Source organism: Oryza glaberrima, chromosome 3 (assembly GCF_000147395.1).
Source record: "Oryza glaberrima chromosome 3, OglaRS2, whole genome shotgun sequence".
Classification (NCBI taxonomy): Eukaryota; Viridiplantae; Streptophyta; class Magnoliopsida; order Poales; family Poaceae; genus Oryza; species Oryza glaberrima.
In genome coordinates this window covers 32,728,381-32,741,141 of record NC_068328.1, presented here as the reverse complement: position 1 = coordinate 32,741,141, position 12,761 = coordinate 32,728,381, and the positions used below count along the sequence as shown (strand labels likewise).

The 12,761-nt window shown below is 45.2% G+C and overlaps 2 protein-coding genes and 1 pseudogene across 2 annotated transcripts; all 3 read left to right on the top strand.

Moving 5' to 3' along the window:
• Positions 1-236: 236 nt before the first annotated feature.
• Positions 237-2,374, top strand: LOC127765305 (thioredoxin H2-2). Its single transcript, XM_052290173.1, has 3 exons — positions 237-487; positions 591-713; positions 2,035-2,374. The coding sequence occupies exons 1-3, from the start codon at positions 350-352 to the stop codon at positions 2,176-2,178; spliced, it is 405 nt and encodes a 134-aa protein (XP_052146133.1). The 5' UTR covers positions 237-349; the 3' UTR covers positions 2,179-2,374.
• Positions 2,375-2,750: 376 nt separating this feature from the next.
• On the top strand, positions 2,751-5,785 carry LOC127765304 (uncharacterized). Its single transcript, XM_052290172.1, has 2 exons — positions 2,751-3,460; positions 5,217-5,785. Exons 1-2 carry the CDS (start codon positions 2,904-2,906, stop codon positions 5,626-5,628), a joined length of 969 nt encoding a protein of 322 aa, XP_052146132.1. The 5' UTR covers positions 2,751-2,903; the 3' UTR covers positions 5,629-5,785.
• Positions 5,786-6,514: 729 nt separating this feature from the next.
• LOC127765563 (uncharacterized) lies at positions 6,515-9,001 on the top strand (annotated as a pseudogene).
• The last annotated feature ends 3,760 nt before the right edge of the window (positions 9,002-12,761 follow it).

Below are 12,761 nucleotides of genomic sequence, written 5' to 3'. Positions count from 1 at the left end.
CTAAATTTTATAAATGACTAAATAGAAATGCTAAAAACTATTACTTTTTTACTTTTTTATTTTTTACAAAAATGATTGTCGGAAATTTTCGTATCATTTTCATCCTTCGTTACTGACACGTGGCCTAGTTTTGCAAGATTAATCTGGACCGTTGATAGTAAAATTGGGCGTGAGATTTTCTGTGGCTAAGAGGAGTAGGTGACTCCACAAGACTACAAAGAGTCGTCTCTCCTCCCTCATCACAAGTCAAAAACCAACAAGAAGAGTTGTTGCTTGCGCTCACGCGAAGCGAAGAGGAGCAAGGCGAGAAAAGAGAGAGAGAGAGAACCAAACCAAGCACGCGACCGAGATGGGCTCCTTCTTCTCGACGATGTTCACGCCGCCGCCCGCCGCCGACGACGGCGGCGACTCGCGCGTGGTGGCCGTCCACTCCACGGCCACCTGGGACGAGCAGTGGGGCGCCCACAAGAGCAACCCCAACAAGCTGGTGAGCTCCGCTCTCGCTGTTTCCCCCCCAATCTGATCGACCTCGACCTCGAGTGCTGGTTTGGATCTGAGCGTGTGTTGGCTGTCTACTGCTCGCGCGGCAGATCGTGATCGACTTCTCCGCCACCTGGTGCGGGCCCTGCCGCTTCATCGAGCCGGCCTTCAAGGACATGGCCAGACGCTTCGCCGACGCCGTCTTCTTCAAGATCGATGTCGACGAACTTTCGGTACGGTTGCTACGACCCTGGCATGTCTTGCTTTTTTTTTTCTTCTTCTTTTGTTTTGCTTGACCTCGGTGCCAAATCGACAGATTCTGCAGAGTTAGAAGGGGGAAAGAATTTGAGTTATATTGGTTATTATGTTACTATCTACTCTACTAATTAGTACAGTACTTGTAGTTGACTCTCGCCTTAGTTCAAAGCTGGTTCAAAATCATAGAAATTTTGCATAATTTCTGAGAAATCGTGCTGGTTGCATACGGCTGGTATGCGCACTTGTATTGAGTGAGATGTTTGATTTCACATGAATTTGGTTCTTGCCGTAGTATTTAAGCAATATAGTTGCTTGGCCACTAGAAGTCTAGAACCAGATATGGACTATGGAGTTCAGTGTGATGACATTCTTTGCTGTCTTGCGTTGTCCTAGGATGCTTTATATGTACTGTAAACAGTATCTAGCTTTATGGGTCTGGATGAACTTGTCTTTGGTTTGAGTGATTCGACTTGATAATGTTCTAAGAATTCACCTAAGCAAGATCAAATCAAGAATAGATGGCTCAATTATGGTTTATAAAGCAAAGACCAAATCCGTTTAGAGCGCATTGTATATCTTTTGGGAAGATGTAGGATGGACTGAGATGATGACATAACAAGCATAAATATTCATGATTTATGGGGAATTGTCGAGTACTCCAAGATGATATCATAACAAGCATCATAAATATTCATGATTTATGGGGACTTGTTCAGGATAAGAAGAATTTGTTCAGTTACAGCCTAGAATCATGGAAGTATCGTTGTATTCATACCTAACAGAATATTTGTTTGGTTCCAGCATACCAGGACGAATTATCACTTCATCAGAGGTGGAGGTTCATCCACCACCACAAATAATTGTGCATTTTACATAGTTCAACTAGTAGAATTTAGAGCAAATTATTGATCAAGTTTCAGTTAGCCAGTCTGCATAAACATATTCTTGCATCATTGAGTATTGGATCCTCTCATATTTATCTCAAACTCCACAACAAAATTATTGTGCAAGTTTGAATGCACTAATAAATAGCCGGGCGGGAATGATGGGTCTATGTGGCACACTACTTGGATGCATCAAATGTGTACGTCCCGATTATGATTTATAAAGTTATAAAGTATGTAACTGCAGACCAATTATTGTACTTTGTTTGGTTTGTAGCAAAAGGTTCTTAAGAATTCCATTTGCAAGCCTGTCTGGCAATTCGAGCACACACCGCTAGTGTTTCGTCTTCTTTTATTCTTGTATAACAAGAACATGATGTTTTGTTAATGGTGGTGAACCTGAATTTTGCAGGAAGTGGCGAGGCAATGGAAAGTGGAGGCCATGCCGACCTTTGTGTTAATCAAGGGCGGGAAGGAGGTTAGTCGCGTGGTTGGTGCTAAGAAGGATGAACTGGAGAGGAAAGTCAACATGTTCATTTCATCCTCCTCATCCTAAATCCCAAACTTATGCCTGCATTCCCCATTTAGTACCAGGCTCTGGTTTCTCTCGGTGCTAGGAGTGAGAGACCCTGTGGTTGTCCTCTTAAAAATGCTGCAAAATTCGATGTGAAGTGGGAGTAAACGCGTTTAAGACAATAAACTTGTGATACTTGGGAATGGAAATGTAATTGCCTGTTGCTCTTGAGTCATCATCTGATCATATTCAATTCTTTATTGATATTTCCGCAATAGAAGCAATATTTGTTTTTTTTTGCCCGTTCAAGAACTGACAATTGAATCTCTGATTGTCTGTAGCGAGCAGTGGCCATCACCATCGAAAATTCTTTCATTTAGTCGTTAATTTTGACGGTTTACCTGCTGCATTCCTTCTGTTGATTTTGATTCGCTCAACCTGATAACGACTGGATCAACACACCACCAAAACCAGCAAAAAAAAAAAAGCTATTACATCCGGATGACACGTGGCACGTGCCCCGTGCCCACCGCATTCACTGACAGGTGGGCCCACACCTTTCCGGCCCCACCTCTCAGTGTAACAAATCGCCACCCGTTTCCTCTTCCCTCCCATGGCGCGAGCGAGCAGCCGCAGGTAACCTCGGGGTCTCCTCCTCCCGCATCACCACGAATCGTTGCCTCGTAACAACCGTCAAAATCAAATCGAGTCCAAAGTGGCAGGCTCAATCCGATCCGCGAGAGGCCTCCTCCTCCTCCTCGATCCAGATGGCCATGGCGGCGGCGTCGGTTTTCGCCGCCTCGTCCTCCTCCTCCCCTCCTCCGCTCGCGCTCGCGTCGTGGAGATGGAGGCCTCCGCCGCCGCCGCCTCTTCTGGCAGTTGCAGGTGCAGCTCGCGGAGCGACAAATCCCAGGCTCGCTCTCCGCCTGAGCGCTGCGGCGTCTCCTCCGGTTACCGGCGAATCTCGCGCCGTCGCGGGGACGGGGCGGTGTCTGGTGGCGCCGATGGGTGGGGACGAGACGGAGCGGGATGCGACGGCTGCGACGGCGCCAGACTGGGGCGCGCTCGCGAGGCGGCTGGCTCTGGGCGCGCTGGGGTGCGCCGTGCTCTGCTGCGGCGGTGCGGCGGTGGCGGCGGAGGACTCGATCAAGGCGTCCGGCTTCGGGCTGCGTGTGGCGGCGTCGCTGCGGAGGCTCGGGTGGGCGGACGAGGCCGTCGTGTTCACGCTCGCTACGCTACCGGTGATCGAGCTGCGCGGGGCCATTCCGGTTGGGTACTGGATGCGCCTCGACCCCATCCGCCTCACCGTCCTATCCGTTCTCGGGTTTGTCTCTCTTGCTTACCTTTTTCCTTTTGGCGAGCTTTGCCCATGAGGTGTTCGCTGAATTGCCTGTGACACTGGGATTGAACATAGTGATAATATTCATTGCTACAAAATGTTATGGAGCTAATTTGTATTGGAACCATCTAAAATTTGGGCTTCTGTTCACACGTCCGGCAAATCATTATCACATTTTTACAGGTCAACAAACTAGTGATGTAATGAGCTCACAATGTAGGATACCTGAAAATGATGACTGCGAGTTTGTGATTCCATGCCGATTTTACTTAAGTGTTTAATTCAGAGTACTACTTCTAGCAATTAGCCAACAGAACAAGTTTTAGTCAGGTTTTAACTGATCAGTTCTGATTTGTTCTGGATAACCATTCCAGCGACAAGAACCATGTTGTAATTTCTTTCTTTACTATATGTATAGTAACTGATTAGTACTGATTTAATCATTGTGACGGATTATGTGTGATTATTAATCTATGAATGAATTGTTGAGAATAGAGATGATGCTCACTTGTTTACAATACAACTTTCACTCCTACATGAGAAAAGCAGTTGAATGGCAGCAACTAAAGTTAATATCTGACTGAGTAGTCCTTGCATTGTGATAATTGATAGGATTGTGAACTTGTGATGGGTTGACAATAATACTAATAAACATTTTGGAAACTGCTAGTTATGACAGACTAACCTGGAACAGAAACTGGTAATAATGACAATAGTAGTAATAAACAATTTGGTTATGTCTCTTAGAAAATGTAGTGCTAATATACAGTGGTACAAAATGTTCTGGTGCTAATTTGCAGAACCATCTAAATTTTGGGCTTTGTTCACACAGTCCACAAATCAAAATCACAGTTTGATGAATAAACAAAGTAAGGGTCTACTGTAAAATAATAATATGGTATGAATAAATATGCTAGCCTGATTCACCTAGGTCCTGGGTAATGGAATATGTATACTGAAACTAATGATGGAATAAACTCACAATGTAGGATAACCTGGAAATGATAACTGCAAACCTGCAATTCCATGCTGATTTTAGTCACTAATGCTACTTCTAGGCTCTAGCAATTAAACAACAGCACATGGTTTAGTTAGATTTTACTATATGTATAGTGACTGATCAGTTCTGGATCACAATTCCAGCAGCAAGAACCTTTTGCAATTTCTTTCTTTATGCATAGTTCCTGATTGGTTCTGATTTGTTCTGGACAGCAGCAATTCCAGCAACAATACCTTTCTGCCATTTCTTCTTTATGCATAACTGATCAGTTACTATACATAAAGAAAGAAACTGCATATAGTAACTGATCAGTGCTGATTCGATCAACGTGACAGATTATGTGTAAATATCAATCTATGAATGAACATTTGGGATAAAAATATGATGCACACTTGTTTACCGTTTAAATTTGGACCTCCTACATGGGAAGGTCAGTAATTTGAAGCATTGTCAGCATAAGAGAGCAAAGCAGTGAAATGGCAGCAACTAAATTTAATATTTGACTGAGTATTCCTTTGTATTGTGATATGATAGGGTTGTTAATTTGTGATGAGTCGACGACACATGAAGTTATTTCTCAGTGACACTGACACACCTAGAACAGAAACTGCTAGTTATAAGTTATAACAGTAGTACTAATAAACAATTTGGTTATATCTCTTGGAAAATGCCTCATCGTAAATATACAGAATATCCCCACAAAAACAATTCAGGATCTGATGCCATTATGTTATTATCCAGGAACATGGTGCCTGTGCCATTCATTATCCTCTACCTGAAAAAACTTGCAGCATTTCTCTCTCAAAGAAGCTCATCTGCAACTCGGATTATGGATCTTCTCTTTGAGCGGGCGCGGCAGAAGGCTGCACCTGTTGAGGAATTTCAATGGCTTGGTTTGATGCTGTTTGTGGCTGTACCATTTCCTGGAACTGGAGCATGGACTGGGGCAATAATTTCATCAGTTCTTGGCATGCCATTCTGGTCAGGTTTTTCAGCAAATTTCGTGGGCGTTGTCTTAGCAGGACTGTTGGTAAATTTGCTTATGAATCTTGGTTTGAAGTATGCCATTATCACTGGTTTAGTTCTGTTCTTTTTATCAACTGTCATGTGGGGTGTCCTTCGATCCCTCAAAAAATCACTGAATGCTAAATGATGTAATGAACATGCAACTATTTTTTCGTTGTAAAGAAGAATTCACCCTTGTGAGGGAATTCTAGCTGTAAACTTCTCCCTCTATTTTTCCTATTATACAAAATGAAAATGCTTACCTTTGAGGCCTTCACAGGATCACAGCTGGTAACCTTTTTGAAGTTTGAACATAAAAGCTTGTTAACCTTCAGAGTAGTGCTTATTGAACTCTGAAGTGCTTGAACCAACCTTTTACACAGAATAGGGTCATACTGTGATTGTTGGGAACCCCCCCCCCCCCCCCCCCACCACCACCACCAATAGAAGTGCTTGTTGTGAAGTTTGAAAATAGAATGGTTAACATCATGAAAAATAATATTTTTCATGAAAAAAATTTAAGACGGTCAATTTGGGTTAAATGAGCAAACCTAAAAGAGTAGGGTTAATTTAGTAGTTAGGCTATAAACTAGGCTCAAATAAGTAATTGTCCCTTTAATTTTTAATTAAATTTGTCAATCTTCGTTCTAATAATGCCATATCAACATCACATGGGATAAGAACCAAATCAAACCATCCACGTTGGATGAAACCGTCATCAAAACCGTTTTTATCTTATTTGCAGTTTTTTTTTTTAAGTTGAGGGATGCATTATATTTGGTATTTTGGTTGAGCTACAGATTTCAGACTTGTTGACAACCTGAGGGATCTGAAGTGAACTTATTTATCCTAAAGGCGGGCCAGGTTATATTGGCACCGGGGCCACCGAGCCTAGGGGCTTTGAAGCAGGCCCAGAAGACTCAATTATGGAGTGCGGCATGGTGCACCTAGTCCAGGTGTTGGTCACCCGTTGTGTTTGTTGGGGCTAGACACCAGCCGTTCGATGAAGCCACGATCCGCGTCGCCATGCATCTAACGGTCGGATCGATTCGATATGCGCTATGTCTGCCTGCCCCTGACCAAATCGCGTTCCCCTCCCGGCTGTGGCTGTAAGTCGAGTTGAGATCGAACCTTTCCCCTCGTCCGACTCGTCCCCGATCTAGGTCTACCCAGAGAAACCCTAATACTCGCAGATCCCCTTCGCCTTCATCCACCTCCATCCACAGCTGATGGCTACCATGGGGTCTGCACCTTCCTATGTCGTGCTGGACCGCGTGGTTCATCTGGACAAGGAAGCCGTCAAGGAAGAATCGGAGTGGGCGATCATGGAGTGTAGAGATCGGAAGACCTACCTGCGCAACGACCACGTCGGCGACGAGGTGGTGTATGGCTTGTCGCTCCTAGCGCAGATCGCCGAGCCGCCGGATCTCTCCAAGCTGTCCATCCGCCTCAGCGAACCACCCCCCGTGCAAGTCGCCGCCCGACCAGAGGAGATCCTCGACGATGGCTCCTCCGTCTTGGACTTGCCTAAACGGGCCCTCAACCTGCACACCTCCGTCCAGTCCGTCGCCGACGACCTCATCGTCTTCACTTCCTGCCTCCGCAATCGCACCCACCGCTACCTAGTCTACGACGCCATCGGCAAGTCACTCTCCATGATCCCTTGCCTGCCCAACCGCTGCGATCCCTCTGCCACGTTCCAGCCTCTCCCTCTTCGTGCCGGCGCCGGCGGCGACTACACCATTGCCCTCCTGGGAAGGGACATGCGGTCCGACCGGGAAACCACCAGGCGCTTCTTCCAGGATGCTCTGCCTGTGTCCGCCGCCGCCATCCTCGAGACCTCCACCGCCATCCTCCTTCTCCGCTGTCACCACGCCGTGGCAATTCAAGAACCCGCTCTTCCCTCCAGAGACGCCGAATCGCTTCGAGGCCCATATGGTGTTCTCGTCCGGAGGTCAGGCTTTCTGGGCCAACCTCGCGCAAAGTGTCCTCTACTGCAGCTGCCACGACGTGCTCACCGGTGGCTACGATGTGCCATTCCGCTACATCCCGCTGCCGCCTGAGTGCCATCTTGACCCCATGAAGAATCACCTGCGGTTATGCCGGACAATGAACTGCGTTAAGGACTCCATCAAGTTCGCTTCTATTGACATGGTGCCCCCTGATCCTGATGAAGCTATGATGACGACTTGGACTCTGACCCTGGCCACCAGGCAGTGGCACAAGGATGGGGAACTCCGTGTGGCAAGCCTGTGGGAGCTGGAGGCCTTCAAGAAGGCCGGGTTGCCTAAGGTCAAGCCGACTAGCCCCGTCCTGAGCATGGAGGAAAACGGTGTCATCTGTTTCATACTCAATGCTGCTGAAGAAGGGGTGTACATGGTCAGCCTCAACATGCACACCAAGAACATCATGTCCTCCACCAGGCTCTCCTCCTGCCCAACACAGCCTTTGGGTGTAGAATTTCCCAAAGACATTCAGAATCCAGTTCCACCCAAGAGGGATCGTGCTGATTTGGAGGAGTGCTCGACTGCAATCAAGAGGAGGTTGTCAAGAACCTGACATCTTCGTCAGGTAACTCAAACCGCTAAACTTCTTCTGCATGCAATTAATTAATTAACTTCGTTTGCAATTTCATTCTGCGCTTATTGGTTTGTGTTAATCACAGCTATACTTCTTAGCGGCTTGCCATTTAAATTACCCTGAGTTAAACATTATTTGGTAGTATTAATACTGTTGGTTTTGCCATTGATGTTGCCATCCTTCTAAGCTATACTATAATTAATATTTCTGTTTGACAGCACTGGAATGGAAGGATTGGAGGCAGACGTCTTGTGGTGCTGGAGCAGACCTCATCTAGTCATGCTGCTTATACTTACAGTATCAGGGATCGAAATCTGCATCGTCGTGCTTTGTTTTGCGAGCTGCTTCTACGTTTTCTATGGCTGCTGCTGCTATATATGGTTGTCTGTAGATCTGGATGTGCTTCAGAAATAGGAATTTAATCTGGCTGCTTATTTTGTTCCTAGCTTATGTATTGCAGCAGTAACTTCAGAAACAGGAATTTAATCTTACTATGACTTAGGAGTACATGTGATCTCCCATGCATATCTTTCTCATCTATGCTGGCTTGCTTGCTATTAGTGTTGATGCGTTGTACCATGTTTTTTGCTTGGAATCGGCTGTAGCTTTATGGTCCTCTTTCGTTCAACTTGTCCAAAACCTGGAACATAATTGTCTGACTTATAGCGATTTATGGGCCCCTTTTCTAATTATGTTGTATCTGGTGCTTATGCCCAACTGATTCTTTTAACTCCTTCCTGCTATACATTGTAGAAGGGTTTGGCTATAAGTACGAATACACACATATATAAACTTTGTATATACATATATAGATTAAAAACCAAACGATAAGTATATATACTGAAAAACCGAATGGAAAATGGATAAAACCGGGAATTAACCAAAAGAAAACCTAAAGAAAAGCGAAAAAAACCGAAAAAAAAAAAGAAAACCGCGCTCACGAGTCCTCGGCGTGCGCCACGTGGCTGCGCCGCACGGGGGGAGGGCGCGCGATCAATGGCGCGCTGATTAGCGTTTTCGGTCTCGCTCTCCCTCCTCCGCGGTTTGGTCGTACTCCAAATCGAATGCGAGGTGACCATTGGAGTGGGAGGCAGCAGCTGCAGCCTGCAGAGTGGCAGAGATATTTGCACAGACAGAGGAGAACTGTGGTGCCAAAAGCGGCATGGGAAAGGAGCGCCTCGTGTGGACCTCGTCGTTTTACCCGTATACGTGTAAAAACGGAACGTAATATAATAGGGAGCGTAAAAGTTGCTGCATGTACATTATTGTTCATGGTCTAATTACCGATCAGAAAAAAAAAAAAAGAACAGCTACTACTACAGAATAACTGCAGTTTAATCCGCACCCCCTACGTCTACGTGCATGGTTAAGTATTGGAGTGCACACGTACGTATGCCACCCGCCCACTCGCTTTCGCTAGTACTCTACTACTACCTTTTTCTTTTGCTTTTCGAGTGCATGCAGTCTGCGATGCAACGTATACGTGCAGCATGCATGAGGTGGGACGACCGCTTGGACGAATGCATGGCCGCGAAGCCTGCTGCGTGCGCAGGCGGCGCAGCGCGCCCTGCATGTTCCAGGTAGCTATAGCCAGGCATACAGGAGCTTCTTTCTTGGCTGCGAAGCCAACAAGAAGCATCTCTCTCCTCTCATCCAACATTCTGCCCCGGTGCGTGGGCCCACTCTGCCAGTCCACCAAGGGTGTAGACGTGTAGTAGCCCCACTCCACTAGTGCTGCATGTTTAATTTACCACACACGGGCACATCTTTTACCGCGGTTATTTTTCCAACTCCAGTTCAAACTTGGGGGGTGTTTAGATTTAGGGGGGTAAAGTTTTAGCGTGTCACATTGAATATTACATAGAGTGTTACATGGGGTGTTTGGACACTAATAAAAAAAGTAATTACATAATCCGTCAGTAACACACGAAACAAATTTAAGTCTAATTAATCCGTCATTAGCAAATGTTTACCGTGGCACCACATTGTCAAATTATGGAGATATTAGGCTTAAAAGATCTATCTCGCAAATTAGTCTTTATCCATGTAATTAGTTATTTTTTAACCTATGTTTAATACTTCATGCAGGTATTTAAACGTTCGATGTTACATGATGTAAATTTTTGGGGTGTGAAATAAACAGGGCCTGAGTTCAAATTGCTTCAAACTGCACGCAGAGATGAGTCCTCGTAGTGGAGTACTAGAGTATACAAATATACAATACTAGTAATATTTACAATAAGCAACGTTAACATAGTTAGGCCTTGTTTTGGTTGGGGAAAAATTTTAGGTTTGATTGTCACATCGGATATAAGGACACATATTTGAAGTATTAAACATAGTCTAATAATAAAATAAATTACAGATTCCGCCGGAAAATTACGAGATGAATTTATTAAGCCTAATTAATCCACCATTTATTAATGTTTACTATAGCACCACATTATCAAATCATGGCGCGATTAGGCTTAAAATATTTGTCTCGAAATTTATACGTAAATGTGTAATTTTTTTTTCACATTTAATACCTCATAGATGTGTCCAAACATTTAGGTGGTGTTTGGATACAGGGACTTAACTTTAGTCCCTGTATTTAGACACTAATTTAGAGTATTAAATATAGACTACTTACAAAACTAATTATATAAATGAAAGCTAATTTGCGAGATAAATTTTTTAAGCCTAATTAATCCACAATTAGAGAATGTTTAATATATCATCACATAGGCTAATCATGGATTAATTAGGCTCAATAGATTTGTCTCGCGAATTAGTCCAAGATTATGAATGGGTTTTATTAATAGTCTATGTTTAATATTTATAATTTGTGTCTAAACATTCGATGTGATAGGGACTTAAAAGTTTTAGTCCCATCTAAATAGGGTCTTAGGGGTGTTTGGGAGAGAGGGGCTAAACTTTAGCCCCTCTCTCAAAAACATAAGTCCCTCTCGTTTTTGAGAGAGGGGCTAAACTCTAGTCCCTCCAACCAAACACCACCTTAATATGATGGGTGAATAGTTTTTATTTTGGGAACTAAGGCCTCAGTCTTATGCAATTCCATGGTAGGCAGTCACACACACCCACTCGCGGTGTCTCGTCTGATCGTCTCGCAAACAGAGAAGCATGGGTTTGGGTTACCCATTGTATGCGTGGTCACAGCCTCACAGCTTGCCAGTATTGCCAACTTAGGCCAGCACGATCACCCACCCTTTTGCTTTTGGCCGCGGTGTACGCTGCTCCTGTCTCTGATACCTGCAGCCGCTGTCCCCTCCCCCCACGGTGCAGCGCATCGCAGCGCCAGAGATGCTTTGCCGTTTGCGGCTCGAACCGCTGCGTGCTTCGCTTGACCACCAGTCCACCACCAACCCCTCCCCTACACGCTCCTCGCCTCCGCGGTTTGGTCGTAGTCGAATGCGATATTGCGAGGTTGCGGCAGCAGCGGCAGCAGAGATTTGCACAGGGGGAGGAGGGCGCGAGGATGCCAAAAGCGGCATGGGAAAAGGAGCGCATCGTGTACTGTACACACCTCGTCGTTTTTACCACCAGTCCACCACGCATGCACTGTGCAGCTCTTCTTCTATTTTGTTCTGCGCTATGGTAAAAAACGGACCGGGATAGAGACAGTAAAATTTGCTGCATGCAATGTTCCTACTCGCAGGTTATATTAGTGATCAGAAAAACCGAGCCGCATGTCAGCCACTACAGAATACAGAACATAATTTTAACCCGGGCTTGGAGATAATGTTAACTGCAGTTAAAATCACACAGTCCACACACACTTTTAACCCGGGTTTGGAGACGATCAAAAAATTTTGCTCTACCTTTTTCCTTTTGCTTTTCGACTACTGCATGCAGTCTGCGCCGCAACGTATACATGCATGGATGAGCTGGGCCGACCGCTTGGACGCATCTGCATGTTCCCATAGCCTCAGCTTTCACCGGAAGAACGGCTGCTACAGCCATCGACCGCCTCTGGCTCGATCGCTGGGTGGCTCTCGCAGCCAAGACGATCTGATACGATCTCTTTGCAGAGCGAGAGAGAGAGGGGCGAGCAGTGATCCAGTTTTTCAAACGTGACACGTATGCCGATCGAATCGCCGATAGACGATCACACCATATAGTATCGTTTTTCCAGTGTAAAGTTCTACTCGATCATGATTGATCGAGTTCCTCTCTCAGGAGTACAGAGTAGCTAGCTTAATAGTATATAGATTATTTATCTTACCCATGATTAAAACTACCTAGCCATTAATTAGGAGTGAAGATATTTTCACCTTGGGTACAATACAGTGTGAGAATGACAGGTGGGCCCAAGCCGTACGAGAGATAATTCCAAGGCGCATGAGAGAGAGACTGGCTACAGATGCATGCATGGGTCATTCGTTCCTCCAGAATCTTCTTCTTTCCGTCCGTTGTGATCGGGTTGTGACTTGTCTTGGAGGTGTGGACTCATCTCATCACTCACTGCATGCGTCCACGTGCTTTGCCTTGCACATGTATATTCACATCTCAATTCTCAAATATTTCTAACTGCAGTAAAAATCAATGTTGCCTATACGCTTCGTCTTGACCATCCCTTCATGAAGGTAATTAGAACACGACTTGATTTTAAATCAAACCTTTTCTACCCATAGCGATCAAAATGGTCCAAGATAGAGGCATTACGTGGCAGCAATTCGAGACTCGATCGCTGGGAAAATG

Excerpts from the sequence above, each read along its gene's own strand:
- LOC127765305 (XM_052290173.1), top strand. The coding sequence starts at position 350 with ATGGGCTCCTTCTTCTCGACGATGTTCACGCCGCCGCCCGCCGCCGAC. Across the intron at positions 488-590 it reads AGAGCAACCCCAACAAGCTG|ATCGTGATCGACTTCTCCGC; the intron begins GTGAGCTCCGCT and ends CTCGCGCGGCAG. Across the intron at positions 714-2,034 it reads TCGATGTCGACGAACTTTCG|GAAGTGGCGAGGCAATGGAA; the intron begins GTACGGTTGCTA and ends TGAATTTTGCAG.
- LOC127765304 (XM_052290172.1), top strand. The coding sequence starts at position 2,904 with ATGGCCATGGCGGCGGCGTCGGTTTTCGCCGCCTCGTCCTCCTCCTCC. Across the intron at positions 3,461-5,216 it reads ACCGTCCTATCCGTTCTCGG|GAACATGGTGCCTGTGCCAT; the intron begins GTTTGTCTCTCT and ends GTTATTATCCAG.